The following is a 20780-nucleotide window of genomic DNA, read 5'->3' on the forward strand; positions in this document are numbered from 1 at the left end:
TCAGCAATAGCATCGTCCCTACCTCATGAAGGGGTGGGACAAAGTCCTTCTAACACACAGCTTTCCAAACTGTGTGTTGTGACACATTTGTGTATTGATTGCAGTGCGTAGGTGTGTCACGCAAACGCTCCCTGTGCTCCTCCTGGGGCTGGAAAGGGGTTATTTTAAACTCCAGTTTGCTAGTAAAACTGAATTACTGTGTCACGAAATGATGCAGGTCTAAAAAGTGTGTCACCAGCAGGAAAAGTTTGGAAAGCTCTACTCGAACACAGTGTGTCTCAACCAGGGAGCATGCCGTCCTAACGGGGTATACAAAGATTTCATGGGGGCAGGGATTTATTTATTTTTTTAATGTAGAACTTAAGGGGAAAAAAATTAAACCCATTTGAAAATTCAAATAAAAGAATCACGGCAGCCAGGTTTGAAAGGCGGAAGGCTTGGATTTTTATGTCAGCTAGAAAGGGGCATGGGTTTTAAAAAAAAGGTTGAGGAACACTGTTCTAACATATTTTAGTAAGCCAGAGTAATATAGTAGGTAGAATGCCAGGCTTGAACCGGGGGTGCCTACGTTCCAAACAGTGCTTAGTCATTAAGCTCTCATGGGAGTGACTTGGGGTCATTCACACTCTTCCAGCCTAACCTATCTCATGGGGTTATTAAAGGATAAAAAATGAGGGGGAGCATGAGTGCCTTGTGAACTGGATGGTGGAAATAGGAAACAAATAATAAGTATCGCATATCAGCCTTTACTTTGACTATGTTGAATTATTTAGACTAGTCCATTATTTAGACTAGTCCAGCCTGTTTAGACGTCAACTCATCCTGCTATCTTTAGTTAATTACTATGAAAAATAAAATGTACTTGACTTATTAATCTAATCACCATAAAACAATGTGATAGCCTGAATCAACTACTCCAAATACTTCTAGAACCATCTCCAAGTCTTTTTCATACATCTTCCTTCACTTGCTCATCCAGAATACACCCTCAACAATGATATTGTGCTATGGAAGGAAAGAAACAACAACAATGACCCATCTAGTTATAACCCTACTTATTTACAGGTAGCTCTTACCATGGACATAAGTTTCCAAAATTAAACTGTAAGGAAGACAATTCACAGGACACAAATAACCCATCCCATCCACAAATTTCAACAGAATTTATCTCCACATCCATATTTTCAGAGGGGGGTGGTCAGATTTATCTCCAAAGAGAATATAAGGATTCTCTTCACTTCTTCCAAAGAATTGTATTTTAATACAGGAGACCTGAGAACCAATAAAAAAGGCAATTTAACAATATCGCTAGTGTGTCACCAATCACCATAAAGGCCTGGAGGCTCCAACATACCTACTACAGTACAATAGGTTTGCCACCCTGCTGGTTTTCAATTGACACCCTCCTCCCCATCATGTTATTATTTTTTTTATAAGTTAGGCCTAATAGTGGTTTCTAATATTCCTGCTTCGCTCACAGCTGATGGCGTTTTCTGCTGCTAAGCTCTGTTTCTCAGAGACACCTCTGGAAGAAAGAGACATAGAGAGAAGACACTAGTTCACCACAGCTAAAAAAAATGGAAAGTGTGATTTGAAATGGACACAAAGAGGGGAAGTGATAAGCCTGGCACATGTTACCAGTGCCTATTATCATGTGGGCTATATCACAGAGAATGACCATAGAAACTCATCCTGAGTCCTCTCTAATATACTCTTATCTGATGGAAACATGAGAAATCCACTCTTCCGTTGCCACCAATAGGGCTTTACTGATGGCCAGGTTTGGTCTGTAAGCAAGAACTGCATTTCGAAAAGCATGGGGGACAGGAAATGGCTAACAGAATCCCCACTTAATATTCACTTTCCCAGTGATTTCAAATTAATGGTCATAAAAATAATGAGCATGTTTAAACGATGCTTACCTCTAGAACATGTACCTACTGTGCCTACTCTGCACATAACTGTGGCCAGCTTCAATAATGCCCTTTTAAATGGATAACTGTTAAATTAATATATCTGCTAAAGGAATCAATTTTTGTGCACTCCAAGGTTATGTGTTTAACAGACTTCGATAATTCAATGAAAAATTGAGCTGGTAATGATTTGCAGGCTAAATGAATGTTAAATACTTCAAAGGATTGGACAAACAAGTAGGCAGCAACATTTTTATGGGTTCACTTCCTTCAAGGGAACTTAAAGAGCCTGCCTTTTTATTGCTGCGAATTCTAGACACCTTTTTTTACCCCTCAGCATCTGTTTGAAATATGGAGTAGACAATTGGTTTTTTGGCTCTGACTCAGGTGGTTGAAATACAGGACAAACAGACTACTGTATATAAGCTTTCCTCCAGCAATGAAATTTTTTATTAACTCTCTTGCATAGCAAACTCTGCTGCCTAGCTTCCAATCCCTACAGAATCATCAAGGAATGTGGCTAGTTATTAATTCTGGTGGTCAAGCACAGGGTGGATATGTTGAGACTTGTCTGCAATATGTAACCTCACATTTCAAAGAGCTACAGAGGAATAGGGGAAAAAATAAATGAATTCTGATTCAGTCATCATTCACATGTGTAGAATTCAAAACTAAATACTAGCTATGTACATAAATATGTCACTCTTCTCGAGAACTTCTAGCCAAGGAAAACAAATCCCAGAGTGGAGGGGTGCAGAATGATCATTAAAAGTCTTAACTTTGCCTAACCTTCAAGCTGTTTCCAGTCTACAGCAGTAGTATTTGAAAAGGTGAACTTGATAACTGTCACAGCGATACTAACCCAAAGTCACCTGGCCTAAGAGACAATGGAACTACCACCACATCCAAACTGCTCTCAGTTCCTAGCAGTGTGGAACCTGGTGGCGGTTCTTTCCTTCTTTTGCTACACAAGCTCACAACAATGGACCAGCTAGTGGATCCTCAGCCAGTCCTGCTCTGCCCCTGAAATGCCCGGTTTGGGGGGTCTTGCACCAACTTCTGCTAGTGGGAACACGACCAGCAATACCTCTTCAAACGTCTGCACCTTTAGCAGGCACAACAGGAGATTCTGTGGTGACTGAGTCCCCACCAATGGTAGAGTCCAACCCCCTTCTCAGAGCACAGATCAGGGATTAGGATTACTAAAGAATGTGAGGAAGGAAAACAAGGATAAATATACAATAAAAATAATATAATCATCGTTCCAAAATATGTTTGAAAATTGTTCATATGACAAAGGCTTCAAAACTTTAGGTGTAACCCACCAACCACATGTCATCAGCAATGAAAACCCATTGTGTATTTTAATGTATCAGAAATATGCACACGCTACACTTTCTTCCAAAGTTCCTGATCACCATGTAAGGTGTTGCACACTGAAAATTTGCATGGTTGTAGTTCCTCTCAAATGCATAGGATGGAACAGAAGAAGGAGTTGCCCTGTGACGGTTTTCTTCTGAAGATAACTAAATGCCTGAAGATAACATAATGCAGATATGATCTTGATAATTTTAATTGAGATTTTGCCCCAATGAACCCTGAAGGACTAACGGGGATGACTAATGGGCCAAATGTGGCCTAAAGGATGGACATTCCCCATCCTTGCTCTAGAAGATGATCTCTGTCAGGAGCTAGATAGGATGTGTCTTTTGTCTGTTCCTCTCCTTCTGGACCACCTTGCAGGGATAGGGCAACCATTTTGTGGTGGCTCTAGTCATTCCTTTTGGGTAGAAGGTGATGCTGGGAGACTCATGATTTTTTGACCTGCAGGATGCTGTCTCCTATACTTTTCTACGCCTACATGGTTTTTCATCAGAAATCTGACAACAGCTCTATCTATAGCTCTTCCCACTGAAGGCAGACCTAGCAACCAAGATAGAACTGCAGTTCCTGTCAAGGGTTGGATTAGATGACCCTTGGGGTACCTTCCAACTCTACAATTCTATTATTCTAAGGCTGTCTGAAGATGACTACCGCTGAAACAACATTTGAGCTCTACTCTTAGGGATTCTCCAGCATGAGCCCTGCATGGAGCTGTCCAGGGTAGCATTGACGCCTTGCCTCATCTCTGAACTGCTGAGGTGATTGCTCAAAACAGTACACAATTGTCTTGCAGCTGTGAGGCTGGGAACCTTATGTACTCCCTGCACATTATTCAATCCTGCCTTTCCAGGGCTCTAAAATGTGCAAGGCGCCTCCATGAGTTCAGATGTCTTCCCACACAGTCCCCATCACAAGCAATGGAAGCAACGCAGGGTAGGGGGAGACAGAAGTAGCATGTTCATCTCTGCTGCCTTCCCCACCCAAATGTGTTAACTCTACACTTTCAGATAACTCATGAATAGTGTTTTTGTGGAAGTAAGAAACATTTATTTAAATTTCTATATATAAGTGGAAAATTATTTCACAGTGTTAAACTAAAAATATGTATTTCTGCATAGCACTTTTCCATCACAGTGATCAAACAATGCTATTAGAGTAATATAAATCATATTTACACAAGTGTTATTGTTTCCAGAGTCCCACACCCCTTAGACTTACGGCAGCTGCTCCTGGACTCCTACCTCGCCTTCACTGCCTTCCCATCATACCCTGCTCATCACAGGGGAAATAAAACAACACAGCCTCTGCCTCCTTCCCTATTTTCCTGACTCTCTCAGAGACTTATAAGCCAACAGAGGAGGGTAGAGGTTTGCAACCACTCATCAGCCCCATCCTTACCCAACTGCAGTCTATCTGGTGGGTTGGCCCACTTGTGAGCAAGCAGGTGGTCTAGCAGTTTCCCCCCTCACAACTGGTTTTATTTAACACAGCAACCCTCAAATCACTGATGCTGAAGCATTTTCACTGACTTTAAGACTACAAAATTTATAGGTGCTACTTTCAAGACCCATATGCCAGAGTAGATATAGGGATGAGAGAGAATGAAGCTGCATTTACTTGGGAGTAAGCCCCCAATGAAATCAGTTGGACTTACTTCTGAGTAGGCATCATAGGAATGAGCTGTTAGGCACTAAAAATTACATGAAAATTAAATTACAGCTGCTCTTCGGAAAAGTCCCATACAACAGGCTCCAAATAGCCCACAAAATGAAATCATTCTTCGGCAAAGGTTGCAACCACAGTATACACAGGCCCGTGGGAATGTCATGAAGACTGTGGGATTGGATCTTTAGTTGCTAAAGAGACATCTTCCTTCCTCAATGCATTTTAATCAGGCAAATGTTTTGCCTGCTTTTATAAGGTTTCGACTGAAGAATATTTTATAAAAACCAAAGGCCTACCTACAGCGCTGCTTTGCACTGCCAAAAGCCAATTATGTTAACACAAATAAAACTAAACAAACAAAGTCTCTCAGTGTCTCTCTTAACTTCTGGACTGCTTTCCCCAGGAATAAAACAACTCTGCCAAAGACAGTGTGTAAGCAGGCAAGAAAGTACATAAATTAATGGTTAGGTCCTACTCAGGCTGGTAAAATTTCCAGTGGCAGGTCCCAAACCTGTATAAACCTCATTTCCATCACAGTTCTGCCCAAGGACAAGAAGGACTATATGGTACAATGGACAGTATGTTGTGCTTGGCATAGAAGACTCCATTTTAATTCATAACTCGGTCATGAAGCTCACTGGATGCTTCTAGGCATGACACCAACTTTCAAACTAAGGTTATTCTAATTATACTGAAATAGGCTATTAAAAGAAATAGAGCAATAATTTCAGTTCTTTAGAAGCAATATTTAATGTTGATTTTCCAATATACCATATCCCCTCCAAACTCAATAATAGCTTACACCAGGGTACATAAAGTCAAGCAGTGGTGAACAGACACTTCTAATATAGTCATCTTTTATACTGGGCATACATTACAACAGGCCTTATCACCTTATAATACTTAAAACTTTTTGTCACTATTCTATCACAGTTTAAACTTCTAAAAGATTATAAACTAATTATTAATAATGCTCTGTAAAATAAGTCATCACTACATCAGCATATACTAAAACTGTGCATTTCTAAATGTATTCTCCAAAATTAATATCCGATTTTGCTACTCAAAACACCACCAAGTTTCTCTTTATTTCTGCTTTCTGCCTAACTAGGAACCAATGTTTCCCTTCAGGCATGAAACAGACCTTTCAAAACCTGGGATCAACCATTTGTCTCAGAAGCATGTAATCTGATACCTGCAAGTACCTAACAGTCTCTAATGGAAATCGCCTCCCCAAATTGGTGGGCCTTTGTTGGGCAATTCTGCAGGCCAGTCACTCATGGTAGCCACAGCATAATGTGAAGTGGTAAGACATTAAGGCCTGATCCCTGTGCCAGTTACAAGTTGGTACCCTGACTGGGCCCAGATGAGGCCTGGAGCCCTCACAAATACTTTATTATGGGCAATGTGCTGGGAAAGTCACCATGGTTTTCCTGGGGCACCTTCACCCCAGGAACAAGCTAAAAATGAAATACCTAACCCAGGTTGAACATGCAATGAATAATGTCTGCAATATGGGCAGATAGGGAATGAGAACGAGCTGTTTGCTTTATGTAGGTCCAAAAGGTGGACTGATTGTTCATTTAAGAGACAGGTACAGAACCTGTGGCCCTCAAATTGTTGCTGCATTACAACTTCTGTCAGTCCAAGGAATGATGAGAGGTGTAGTGCCACAACATCTTGAGGGCCACAGGTTCACCATCACTGGTCTAAGGCACAGCTGGGCAAGGTGCAAGTGGCCCAGTCCAGGACAGCATGGGCCTAGTTCCAGAGACATCTCTCAAAAATCAGAGAGACAGTTCAGTATAGAAAGGAAACTGGTTCACTTCAAAAATGCTATGAATGTAATGTATCTTGATTTCACCAAAGCTTTTGACAAACTCACCCAAGATATTCTTGGAGAGAAGTTGGTAACCTGTGGGCTGGATGAGGTGTTTGGTGGATTTGTAGCTGGTTGGCTGACCAAACACAAAGAGATCTTATTAATAGTTCCTCATCATCCTGGAATAAAGTGACAAGTAGAGTGCTGCAGGGTTCTGTACAGAGTCCATTGATGTTCAGTGTCTTTATAAACGACTTGGACAAAGGAATTAAGGGGATGCTCATTAAATGCATAGATGACAACAAATTGGAAGGTGTAGCTAATGCTGCAGAAGACAGAATTGGGATTCAAGATGACCTCAACAGATTGGAGAACTGGATCCAAACTAACAAAATGAATTTCAATAGGGTCAAAATGTCAGGTTCTACACATGCAGCTACACAAATACAAGATGAGGGTTACCAGACTTGCCAGTACTACAGGTGAAAAGGGTCTAGGGGTCTTAGTAGACCACAAGCTTAACATGAGCCAACAATGTGATGCAGAGAAAAAAAAAAAAAATCCAGCTGGGCTGGCAAGTTGCAGAACAACTTCTAGAACACCTCTGCAGAGCAGCAGGAAACAGGTCCTAAGCACTCTGAATCACAAAGAGGGGCATTGATCCTGTTGCATGATACCCTGGTTTGAGCCTTCTGGTAGCAGGTCTCTGTGGAAGTCATGTCTTTTAGGTTTTGTCTTTTAGTAAAACTTGACCTTCCTCGGATACTGCACTAGGCTTTCTAGATATGGAGCTATAATCCCTTCATTCCAATGAACCACTGAAGACCTAAGCACCACTCATCCTACCCACCCCAACCCCAGGTCCAATTCATCTGGGGCAGAACAAAGCATTTGTGTGGCAGACTGCACAGGAGGTAGGTTTTGTGAAAATGTTTTATGGACACATGGGGCGGGAAATGCAACCTTAAGTATCACATCCATAAAAGGTTAAAAACACAATTTTAATATTGCTAGTCATCCAAAACATCCCACATATTAAAGAGTCTCCAGCACTGTAACTTTTGCTGATCAAAAGCATGGACCTAAGCTACAGAAGGCACAAAATAACCCCAGAGCCTATTTCATCACTGTGGCACTAATTCCAGTTTTACACTGAGAGAAATCCATTCAGCTGAAACCTTGATCCCAACAGAGTAACACTAGTAGCAGCTGGGGGTTGGGAAGGAGGAGGGAGGAAAGAAGGAACTGATCAGACCTCTGGCAGCTATTCAGGAATTAGTATAATGTCCACTGTTGCTCATGTATGAACACACGCAATGAATTTCTGTTCCCTCCATCATTGGTAAGTTTCTGGCTATCATTGACAAATGCATATATTCCCCCATCATGCTTTAGTGTGTTTTTCAGCCCCACGTTGCCCTCACTTTTGATTGTGTAGATGAAGTTGAAGTGCACAGGGTATTTACTGATCCAGTTATCTTGTTCTGTGACAGGCAGAATCAATCAATCAAGAGGCCAGCTTTGTGCTTGCATATTCCAGGCACATCTCCGCACTTCAGGATACGAGATCACAGTGTTATCCAGCCAAATTTGATCAACAAATGCAGTTCCCCTGTGCCACAGCAATCTCAGATGAAGATGTTATTATGTGGAACTGAGCAAAGTGATAAAGACAGTGCAGAGAAAGAAAGGAGGGGTGCAGCTGGGCCGTTCTAACTGCCTTGGATGCATTTGTTGTGGGAGCGCGCTGAAAACATCCTTTTTCTTCATTTTTTTTAAAAAAAGGTTTATTTGAAAAAATAAAAGTCTGCTGTATCTGTATGTGTCTCCTTTTTCACAAACCTAAAAAAATAAGACCTCTCAGGAAATAGCATATATTAAAAAGGGAAATCTTGGTATTTATCTCCCACCAATTAATAATATATTTCTGTGGTGAGTGCATGTACCACATTTGCAAACTGTTGCACATTTATAGCATGCCACACCCTTATTATAAAAATTGTCTGGAGGGCAAAAATACATTTTACCTTATGACTTTGAGCAGACAGTCACACAGGAGCCACTCCCCACCCCCACAACAAGCTTCCACCTGGTTGCGACATGATGCATGCAACTGTGTCAGTATTTAAGTGCATTTCAAGCAAAAAATGTACACCAGGATTTTATTTTGCCAATAGCTTTCTGCTGCCCTGCAGTTATTTTACATTATTTAATCCAAAATACCATCTTTTTGAATCCACCTTTCTTTTGCTTTTTAAATCTTTAATGGGAGCCGTTGGCAGTCCAGGGGTACAATTATTAGATATCTACAGAAAGAAATTGAAAAATTAATAATACTTTCCTGTTCTGTACTACATATAAAATTATCTAGTCTTAGTGGAATTCTATAGATTCATACAGGCACACCCCCCCCCATGGTTTAAAAAATAAGATAAAAACCTTAGCCTGAATTAATACAGCCTACATTTAAATCTTTGCAGTCATCAGTTTTAAGTAAAGCTTGGGGGATACTGTATTATGTTTTCAACTCAGAAATTTATTTTAAATCATTTTTAATTAAAGGACATTTATTAAGGCAGCTTATGCTACCTACAGCCTAAAAGCCCAGGTAAAAGTCCCATAAACTAATCATACTAATGATATTAAAATTGTTTATTGCCTTTTTATGGGTTTTCCTACTTAAGTTACCATTTTTCACTACTATATGCAAAACGTGTGACATCATCCATATCAGTTTATTAGGGAGAGTGATATATGTTTTCATCTGACCTTTGTCTAAATAGCCCCTTAGCTGTGGCTGGGGAGGGGGAAGCCCCAGAGTAGTCTATCAGCAAGGGAGCCATATAAAAACAGCTACATCTATTAATGTTTGTTTTCCTTTCACTATTATTAAACTCAAAAGCCAAATCCAACTGGAAAAACGATGCCATTTGAGTTCCCTTGTCATCATGTGATAAGTATGAGAAATGTATGTGCAATAGCCAAATGGCCAATAGACAAAACACCCACTCCAAGTGACGTACTGTTTTCCATACAGCACAGACAAAATCAAAACAACGGAGCTGCTGCAAACAAAAACAAAATCACATTTCCCATAAGCATTCCAGACAGAGCAGTTGTTTTTTTACAGGAAAAGAAGCTGGGAAGGAAACCAGAATATGAGAGAGAGAGAGAGAGAGAGAGAGTCCATACCTCTCCTCCACAAGACAGAACTTTTAAGCAATCAGGGTTTACACGTTTTGTTCTGAGACACACAACAGTTAACAGCTGCATATGTATTCAGTAATTTCAGCGTCTTGTACCCAGACCAGTTAAAAAGATTCAACAACTGGGTCCAGTTTCAATCTGCTTTCTCTGGCATAATGCCAGTAGCCGCTTTGGTGACAAAACCCAGGTTTTACATCAGTATACATGAGGTCACAACCCGGCCCCTCAATTTCAAACGAAAAGTGAAATCCAGCCCAAGGGACTGGTCCCATTCACAAAAAAACAGTAAGGTCGCAGGTTAGGGAGCAAAAGTGTGAGTTGGTTTTTGTTTTCTTTTTTGCAAAAAGTAATGGAATGGGAACAATTAGATTGGAAATTTCAGTGCTGTGTGTTTCAAATAGAATTTCAAAAAAGGAGAAACACCTCAAATTGCTCCTTTGGCCATCTGTAGTGTGCCCGGTTAAAAGCTGCCACTTGAGAAAATGGGTCTGTGTTATCTTTTTAAAAAATAAATAAAAATAGTAATAATATGACAGACTGCCGTTGGTGTAACTCCGTTAACATATCTGCCTCTGTAAAGTTATGGTATCTGTGCTTAGCTGAGATACCTGGCAATAAATTGTGGCAGCATGGCGAGTATCAACAGCTGCATTTTGCTATTTTAGCTGAGCAGCATAGAGTATCTCCATCAGAGTGAATTCTTGTCAGCTGCGCTCTTTGCTAACACAATTCCTATGTTTTGCCTGGCAGTAAATGGACGCTTCTGCCCCAGCATCATCTAAACAACTCTGTTAACATTTGCCCTCAAGCGTCTCTCTCTTTGTCCAGTCCCTGTCTTCTAACAGATGTCATCCAAGTCTAATCAAGCATAAAATGGTCATAAATATTTCTTTCTGGTAGATTTCACATTCGCATTTCATGCAGGGACATGATATTTTTCTGCTACCTCCAGGGAGTACCTAATGCAAAAACCAGTTACTTACATTCAAGGCTCATGTTCCTTTACTAAAATGCAGCACATGTTCTCAGTTCAGAGACATAAAACACAACACACACACACACAAGACTTTATCTTCTTTTGTTTAACTGCCCCCCTTAAATGATGCACACCACAGTTTACACTAAGATATACCATCGCTTCCTGTTTAATGTGAAATCCCCAAAGCCGTAATATACTAGTCTTATGGAATTAAATGCAGTTGAAATACCTTAATTATTGCCCAAAAGAGATTTAGCTCCTAGATACTTAATTGAACTAACAAGCTATTTAACAAATGTGTGAGATAAGAAAGGCAGCTTTCTATTTTGGCTGATTTTATGCACAATTTTACAACCTACTTCATCATATTTAGTTAAAACAATAAAATGAACCTAGGGTATAAATTTGAGGTTCATGCCTATTTAGCAGATGAAAAAAGGAGAAAGATAAGTGTAAGACAACTGATTTCCAGCACTTAAACTTTAATCATTCATAGGGAAACTACGTAGGCTAATTAATTCTGTCTACTTAATGAAAGAAACCACAGCGAAATCATATTCCTTTCTGGCAAACTTCATAGTTAACATGTCAGAATGTAAAATAAAACCAACCTGAGATTATTTTCAAAGCCATATGTCTATTTGTTACTCTTTTCTACCCCCTCCACTGTTCTGTTTGTCAAAACAGAAATCTTATACAGCTATTTAAAACAAACCACAAACGCTTAATGATACAGATCACAACAGCGAGGCTTCTCTTCGCTTCTCTTCTCCCCATCCCCCCACCTCCCCTTTCTCTGTTGAGCCTAATATTTGATTACTGTTAGTCAAATCAAGCTTTCAGGCAAATAATCTCCATTTTTTAAGTTAATGAGATGTGGTCATGTCGACAACAGCTTGCAGAAACTTTTGATTCCTGCAGGCTGTGCTGGCCTCTTCTACAGCAACTACTACTGTTTGAACGAGTCACATTTGCCAAAATGACTGATATAGACAAGTGCACATTTAAAAGAGGCACTAATTAAAAAAATACCCACTGGTGTCAGTTTAAATACCATGAGAATAAACTGTTATAGTAGCTTGGCTACCATCTCATGGCTTTCTCAGAGCACCTTTAATTCCAACTGAATGGAATTTTCATTGCAAATATACTCTTTGCATAAGAACACATTTTTTCCCCCTCCCCATCGTGAAGGAATTAAGGGTTTTGATATAATTAAACAAATTATGCTAATATTTGTTTCACATAAGCTATTAAGCAAGCCCCCCAGAACAAGTCCTAATTGAGAAAGCTCCAAAGAGCCATACTGCTGAGATAAGCAGCAAATTTATACTGTTGATTTTAGAGCACCCATTTACAACTTATTTCTTTATTGGAACTCTGTCCTTTCTATAAGACCCCCAGCTATACTGAATATCACTGAAACAATTTTCATAACTCCTATTGGCCACAGTCAAATGTGCCCCACCCCACCAGTCCAAATGAATAGATAAGAGACCTGGAAAGAACTTTTTCCAAATTCTTTTGACTTCTCAAAAGGTTTTCTGTTTTGGCAGGGAATTCAAACAGCACAGCTGTTCCGTAGCGTAAGCTGATGCGATACCAAAAAGGGGGGGAGGGAACGGTCGGTGCTGAGAGGGTTATATCCATTTAAGGGGTTAAATATGCAATTACCGCTGACTAAAACCAGAGAGACATATAGATAAACAGAAGAAATGAAGTCCCCAGGTTCCATTCAGAAGCCTTCATCACATTACTACCAGACAGAAAACTCTTTAAGTACCATTTTCAGATGTTAAATCATTGTTCTTGCAGCACATATTCTCGCTATTCCTGGGGGAACAATATCTGAAGACAGCGTGCTAACAAATGCAATCCAGTAAACAGGCATTTTCTCTCTTGTTGTTAGTACCTTTGTGTTCCAGCTCCCAGCTCTGTCATCCATGCCTTCTCTCTGCTTTGAAGTTAAAGTACTGAATGAGCGTTGTCATCTATTATCCAGAGTGTGCATGTAGATTATAAATAAGAAATAAAAGTGACTTTCAGTACACTGCTTTTGCATTAGCAAGTTGCCTTCTCTGTTACCTCCTCTGTCCTTCATACTGCACTACCAACATTATATTAGAATCCAACTTCATCTCCTCCAGACTGAAAGGAACACCCTAGAAAAAATATGCGCACAGCAGACACACAAGTTTTATTGCAACAAACAAATCCTGCCTTTTAAACAGGCCTTCAATTTAGCTTTAAATATAAATATTTAGGCCTTGTTTGCAAAGGTCCCTTGGGCCCATCTGAGACTGAAGTGGGTAGGGCTGGCTGAGAGGCGTAAGATGGGCCAAGGGAGAGTTGAGCTTGGGAAATGTAACAATTAACTGGGACTAAAATATGGTGCACGAGAGACAGCAGACAAGGAAAGGAGGAATAGGTTGAGGGATTCCAGGGCTTGCAGTACCACTGCTCACAAGTATCAGAGCCCAAACTACCACTTTCAAGTTAATTAAAGGACTCTTCAATTTGCATTCTCAGAATTCAAACAGAACTCTATTAGTCGCGCCAAAGTTTATTTGTTGGGGATAAATCATTTTGTGTGTGTGTGTGTGTGTGTGATTGATCAACTATGTTTAAAATCTTGTTTATCTTATTTATATTGAGGCATATGGAATTATGCATGGCAGACTTAATGCACGGCACTGTTTCATATTACTGAAACTAGACAGATCAATGCTTTTCTCTATATATTAAGGTCAGCTCCTCAACGTTTTGTCACGTTAGCGTGTGACAAAATCCACAAGAGAGGGGTTGGCTTGATCCATAATGGCTGAAGTCACCAGGCACCATTCTCCAGCCCTTTCTTTTTACACCTTTCAAAGTTAACAAGCCATCAGCTAGTTACTAATAACAAAATGTACCATATGGAACCAAATTGTGGCGTCAGCTCTAGTATTCTCATATGGTTTTTTCCAGTCCACTTAAAAAAAGTTCTCCTCTGCAATCAAGTTGCAAGAAAGAAAATTCCAACTAAACATGAGGAAGAACTTTTTGATGGAAAGAGTTGTTCAACAATGGAATGGTCTCCCTCAGAGGGTTGTGGACTCTCCTTCCTTGGTGGTTTTTAAGCAGAGGTTGGATGGCCATCTGTCATATATGATCTCGTTGAGATTCTTGCATTACAGGGGATCGGAATAGATGACCCTCAGTGTCCCTTTCAACTCTACAATTATATCAGTAGGCCTTACAGGTGAATTTAAACATGGTATTAGTCATGTGGAAACTGTAGCTAATAGTCTGAATGTGTGAAACTGCTAACATCAGTAATGCCCTGCTATGCCATCACAGATTACTCCCCCTTACTGTCTCATGCACCTTAGGGAGGTGGCAAGAGACAGCGACCTCTGATTACTCATTATGGGGTGATGGAAGCATTCAGCTTAAATATTTTGACTCGCCCTTATTTAATGAACATAGGATCAGGGTGTAAAGGTTGAATTAAGTACATCAGCACAAATGAAAGCTAAATGGCACATGTGAGAGTTAATCTGACATCTGTTTGGACTTGTTCTTGCCACTCACTAATGTCTGTCATTCAACTTCATTGCAGTAACACTGAGTCGGAGCTTGGAATTTCTATTCATTTACTACACTAAATAATAATAATAATCCCAGAAAACAAGAGTTATTCTATTTCTTTGTTACACTTTGCCCTGACTCGCAAAATTTCAAACCAGCTATCCTGTCCCAAGATTTACACACCTGTCTTCCAAGGACAAAAAGGGAGGACTTGTGGGGCTTATTCCAATTTACTCTCACAACCTGTGATACAGGTTGGGGTTAGGGATAATGACCTGCTGAAGGTCACCCTGTGAACATCATGGCTAAGTAACACTTTGAACATAGTTTCCTCAGTCCATCTCTGACACTCAAAACATCTCACCAGAATAGCTCTCATGCGACTGGATTTTCTTGTTGAATGTTCTTCTACATGGCCGCCTCTCCTGGTGTGCCCCACGGAGGACCTTATGGTCTACAAGTAACAACACCCTGAAGATTCCAGGCCCCAGGGAGATTAGACTGGCCTCGACCAGAGGCAGGGCCTTTTCGGACATAGCCCCAGCCTGGTAGAACGCTCTCTCACAAGAGACCAGGGTCCTGCGAGATTTGACATCCTTCCGCAGGGCCTGCAAGATGGAGCTGTTCCGCCAGGCCTTTGGTCAGGGTTCAGTCTGACTCATTTTCTCTTCAGGTCCTTATAATATCAGTGGAAACAGTTGGTCCTGGCGAGTATTAACCACTTTCAATTTTAATCTGAGGATTGTCATTTGTTCAGTTTTCATTTTCATTTATTTGAATTAATTTTGGGATGCATTTTAATCGATTGATTGTTTTTATGCATATCATATCACTTATATGATGTTAGTCGCTCTGAGCCCGGCTCTTGCCGGGGTACAAATAAAAAATTGTTTATTTATTATTTATAGCATCCACCTGCCATTTTTCTTCATTTAATATTTCCATCCCACTTTCCTTGTTTACTTCTGCAGTACAAAAGGTAGTAGCATGCCCAGCCAAGCTTCTTTTTCTTTTTACCACATTTATAATATACATAATGCTATATTTATTGTTTTGTACACAAAGAATGATGGGTTTGATTCAGTGGGCAAGGTCCAGGAAATCTAGTTGTCAGTGACGTATCTGAGATGTTTGCAGGGCAGGGCGGTGGGTGAAATCTGCTCCTCACAGACAAAAGCACACTTGCCCATCGACTTGCTGCTGCTTTCACCCCTGTCTAAGTAAAGGGCAGGCAGAGTCTGCCATATTCTTGCTTGCATTGAGGTAGCATCATTAAAAAGCTGCAAGACTAAGTCTTGGGGAGTGGACCCTTTACCTCCCAGTCTGTACCCTTTTGAGGCTGGGATAGGACTGGTTGTCTGTGTAGAAGAATCAAGAGACACCACTATTGTAAAACATCACATGATTATATTTTTCAACCACGTGATGAGCTTTGAAGAGTTGTGAGTGACTCATGATTATGTGGCACACATATCTTTTTTCAATCTTCAGCTAACATTTGTTGATAGAAACACGGTAGAAAACAGGACAGCTGAGCCCAATCTACTTACAGCACAATCCTCTATGTGTCTATTCAGTTAATCCCAGGTAAGTGGATGAAGGACTGCAGCCTTAGAAAATGACAAAATGGTGAATTTTAATGGCGACTGATATGTATAATTTTTGTTTTCACTCCATGTAAGGCTTCCATGCTGATCTACATTGCCTTGTCTATGATATTGGGGAGGTTTCCACAGGCATGAACAAAATCAGATGTTCACATAAACAGTAGACCACTAAATGTCATAGCTGACAACAATTTGCAAATTAAAGAACAAAAACTAGATTTAACTGCCTATGGAGAAAACTCTATATTTTCGCTTGTACTTTATGAATCCTTTAGCATACCTGCAGCAGTACTCAGACACATCTCTAATAGTTTATGCCAAACAACTGTCTTTTCATTCGTGGACTAGCATTCTGGGTAGAAGAAAAACAGCTAGTTAACAAAACATTTGAAAGAATTAAAAGCATCCTCCTCTGTGAGCAAAGAAACATTGCTAATCACTGCTAAGCCTTCATAATCCAGTCTTCACACAAGTTAAAAGTAAAGAACTCTCTGTAAAGTAGCTTCAAAAGGTCTCTGCTAATCAGCAGAACTTGGTGAATAATTCTGTGATAAAAATGGGTGTGTGTGTATTTCATTCTTTATTTTTCTTTCCTATTATGAAAGGAGTTCAAACGTACCATGCAATAGTGAATCCGTGTGTCAATCCTCATGCCCGTCAATCAATGACAGCTATTCTGGATGACTTCAGTGGGACTTACACTAAGGTAAGTGTGCAGGATTGCAGCCTTGGGAAAGTGATGTTTGGAAGTCCCAACGGAAGGATTTGGTTGTTACTGACCTTATTAGGAAAACATGCCTCTATATAATGCAAGTATCAGTGGCATCTGCTCCTTCATCTGAGTTTTAGCTTGCAGGGTTATTTCCAACCCTCATCCCATCAGTGTTTGATTTGCACACAATCAGCTCCAAAGAAGGATGCATTTTATTATAATTCAGGGTACATATGGATGCTGCCTCTGCTGGATTGAGAGTGATTTTGTGGGTCTACATTCCCTGGTACAGTAATTTCCAGATCAGAATACAGCAGAATAGTTCCAGAATTTTAAACAAACAGAATGCTAAGTTACATTTTAAATTACTGTTTGTTTTCTATTTATAAATAAGACAGATACAAAATGTAATAAGTTCACAATTTTCCAAAACCTAGATATTGTTTTTTATTTTCATTTTTGTGAAAGGGTGTTTTACTGCAGAACATTTTTTTTTTGTTAAACTTCTGGTTTTTTTCTTAACTCATCAGCAGCGTGACGAAGTGGGACAGCTTGTACATCACTGTGCAGGCTAGTAGTGGTAACAGAGCACTGTATGGCAATGAAAGCAGGATCCTACCCCACTGCTAGCCACCCATCAGCAACAACAGCCCTCTGGTAAGGGTAATGGGTTGTCTGCCTCCCACTCAGTGCCTAGTTAGTGCTGGATTAAATCCTATCCTAGCCCTGTATGTCACTGAGATTCAGAATCAGTGATTTGCATTTATATAGACCAGTGGTGGTCAAACTGGGCCCTCCAGCTGTTTTGGGACTACAATTCCCATCATCCCTGACCACTGGTCCTGTTAGCTAGAGATGATGGGAGTTGTAGTCCAAAAACAGCGGAGGGCCAAGTTTGGCCACCACTGATATAGACAGATAGCTTCTGAAAACTGAGAATGGTGCATGTGCAGAATCTCTTCTAATAACATTCTGAAATACAGGAGTTCAACTAGAGTGAAACAAAGGGATACTGGAACCCCCTAAACCTTTATAATAATATATCTACCTCTCTATGCACATATTGCGGACGCGGGTGGCGCTGTGGGTTAAACCACAGAGCTTAGGGCTTGCCGATCAGAAGGTCAGTGGTTCGAATCCCCGCAACGGGGTGAGCTCCCGTTGCTTGGTCCCTGGCTCCTGCCAACCTAGCAGTTTGAAAGAGCAAGTTGATGAATAGGTATCACTCTGGCGGGAAGGTAAAGGGTGTTTCCGTGCGCTGCTCTGGTTCGCTGCTCTGGCTTAGTCATGCTGGCCACATGACCCAGAAGCTGCACGCTGGCTCCCTCGGCCAGTAAAGTGAGATGAGCAGCCAACCCCAGAGTTGTCTGCAACTGGACCTAACAATCAGGGGTTCCTTTACCTGTTTATGCACATATTATAGGCAGGACAATCCTATGGTTCTACAACTCTGGCAGCCTCTACAACACTGGCATATCATAGTTGTCATCCAATGCTTTACAAGCAGAAAAGTCTAGAGCACAACAGCAGCTACAGAAACAACAGTAGCAACACCAACAGGTCCTTGTAGCGACAGACTCCTTTGTAAACCACTGGAACCCACCAACCACAAGTTGCTTGTTGATGATGCTTCCACACTGGCCATGCAACAAAAGCAGTAATAATACCCATACATTCTATGAGCTCATTCACCCAGTGCATGCATGGCCATCCCACAAAATAACAACAGACCATCTAGAAGGGACAACAGATCCTTTCTTAGTGTGGACGTATATAGCAAAAAACATTCATCATTTCTCCACGCATTGGCTTGAAAACCACAGCAACAACAAAAGCACGTATCCTGCAAACAACCACCAATTGGGCAAGCAGACAACCTGCCCCAGAAAGAGAATCAAGAAATGCCATTCCAATCAGAACAGGCAGAAGATACATGATGGGGCCTTTGAAATCTCCCAGGGGTCTAGTCAATGGCAAACCACCTCCCCTGCCTTCATGCAGGGCATCCAGGGGGTACAGCCATATGGGCAGTTACTGAAGGGTCCCAATGTGTGAGTAACTGAAAAAAGGTTGCTGGTGGAAACCCATCACTACACAGACATTACTACAATGCTACATATTCCCCCCTGTTGGAACAGCATTGCACTCCACCATCATAAAAGTGTATGAGAACAAACCTATCCCATCCAGTAAGTCAATGATCCTTAGGCAAAGGTTTTAAAAAATACTCAAAATAAACAAACAACTCCATAGCCACCCAATTTGGGGCAAGTTAGGAAACCCAGCTTGTTGAAAGTTGTGGTGGTAGCAAAGTACAACACACTACAGGCTCCTTCAGACAGACCTAGAGAGCAGCCTTGTATATACTTACTAGGGAGTTAGCCCCATCGACAGCAGTGGAAGTCACCTCTGAGTAAGTACTTATAGAACTGTGGTCTAAGGGCTGTATCCAACCGCACCCTCCGCCCGAAAAAACCCCACATTGCCTGTATAGGATTAGGGGACGATTTGAAACAGCTGGGGAAGTGGTGTTGGGTCTTCAGGGGTTTATGAGACTATATGAACACTGCCTTTCCTCCCTGGTCCGCTGAAGAGAGCATCCACTTGATTTAAGAGAGGTACAGAACTGGATCTAACCATGTGCCCCTGTATTTCAAACCCTTACAGTGATTTACATACTATTCAAAGACTCCTAGCTGAACATCTGAATTGCCTCCAATGGGAAACACTGTAGGTGAAGCTTTGCCTGTGCTACTTGATCTTCTGTTTTACACATAAATACGTCAGCTGACACTGCAGCCACTGAGTGATGAACAAGAATGTATGTGAGCAAGCCCTCATGACTGAAAAAGATGTGGCTTGGAAAGAAAAGAAAAAAGAAAAGAAAAGAAAAATCACCTGAAGACACCCATAATACATAAATATATATATTTCGCTATTCAACCAGGTTATGAATATTTTTAGTATTTCTTAAAACAGAGAATCATAATGGCTTCAAAATGCACAAAGTAGTGCCACAGATGGTAATGCTCAAATTACATTTACAACGTGAAGCCTGAAAAAAAATAATTCTATTTTTGTACGTTTTAATTGACAAGAAATATTTGGTTTACCTGGGCCATGAAGCATGAAAATGAGCAAGTGTGAATCAAGTTTAAATTTAAAAGCAGTGTGAAATGAGCTATTCATGAGGGCTTCACAATTTACAATTTACAGAGGGAATACTATTTTCTTTTACAGAAACAGAATTTTATGGTTTCTAGTACATATACGCTGACTTACCAAGTGAAGCTGTTCCGAGTGGCAAATAGTCAGGCAGACCCAGCTGTCCACTGGATGGCTGAATAGACTACTGCAATGTTATGTTCACAGACAAAATTCATTTCATTTAGCTCAACTTGGAGCTTAAAGTTTGAAGCTGTCCCACATAGCTATTTGAGCAAAAGCAGCTTGAGGAGGGGGGAAATGGAGTGGAGTGGAGTGGCAGAGAAAGCAAGGGGTGCTTAATTCTTCCTCTACAGCTCTGCCTCCCCAACCACTGCTACTACCCTAGAGTTCCTAAGTTGTATGTAAGGATCCATCAGTCTCAGAGCCACCCACAACTCATCTGTAGTATAGGGCAATAATAACTAATGTTGACTGTCTTATCTTAATGTACAGTATAGACCAAATGTTTTGAATATACAATATAAATACTAGTTAGCTTCTCTTAAGCACTGCACCGATTTTTCAGTGTATGATTCTCAGGAACACAAATGATTTGAAACAACAAAACGTGATATAAAGTATTAAAAATACAGCAGCAGCAGACATTAAAACCCAACACAGCTATAAAGTGAATGCTAAAAAGCAATTATAAAACATGGCATGGGTGCACTAAAGAAAAGTATTTTCTTGGCACTGAAATGAGATCAACATCAGT

General features: G+C 40.6%; 1 protein-coding gene across 32 annotated transcripts in view; it reads right to left on the reverse strand.

Annotated features, from left to right (window-relative positions):
• The window catches only part of FOXP1 (forkhead box P1), a 521641-nt gene that overhangs the window by 197747 nt on the left and 303114 nt on the right, over positions 1-20780 (reverse strand). For 2 of the 32 annotated variants that reach the window (XM_083425262.1, XM_083425261.1), the window contains one exon: positions 12882-12960. The exons of the other annotated variants lie outside the window; for them this stretch is intronic. In XM_083425262.1, coding sequence (XP_083281388.1) covers positions 12882-12914 — 33 coding nt within the window. In that variant the 5' untranslated portion in view covers positions 12915-12960. The remainder of the gene's footprint in view (positions 1-12881; positions 12961-20780) is intronic. 32 annotated transcript variants of the gene reach the window in all.

This window comes from Podarcis tiliguerta (assembly GCF_965153285.1).
Source record: "Podarcis tiliguerta genome assembly, chromosome: 2".
NCBI lineage: Eukaryota > Metazoa > Chordata > Lepidosauria > Squamata > Lacertidae > Podarcis > Podarcis tiliguerta.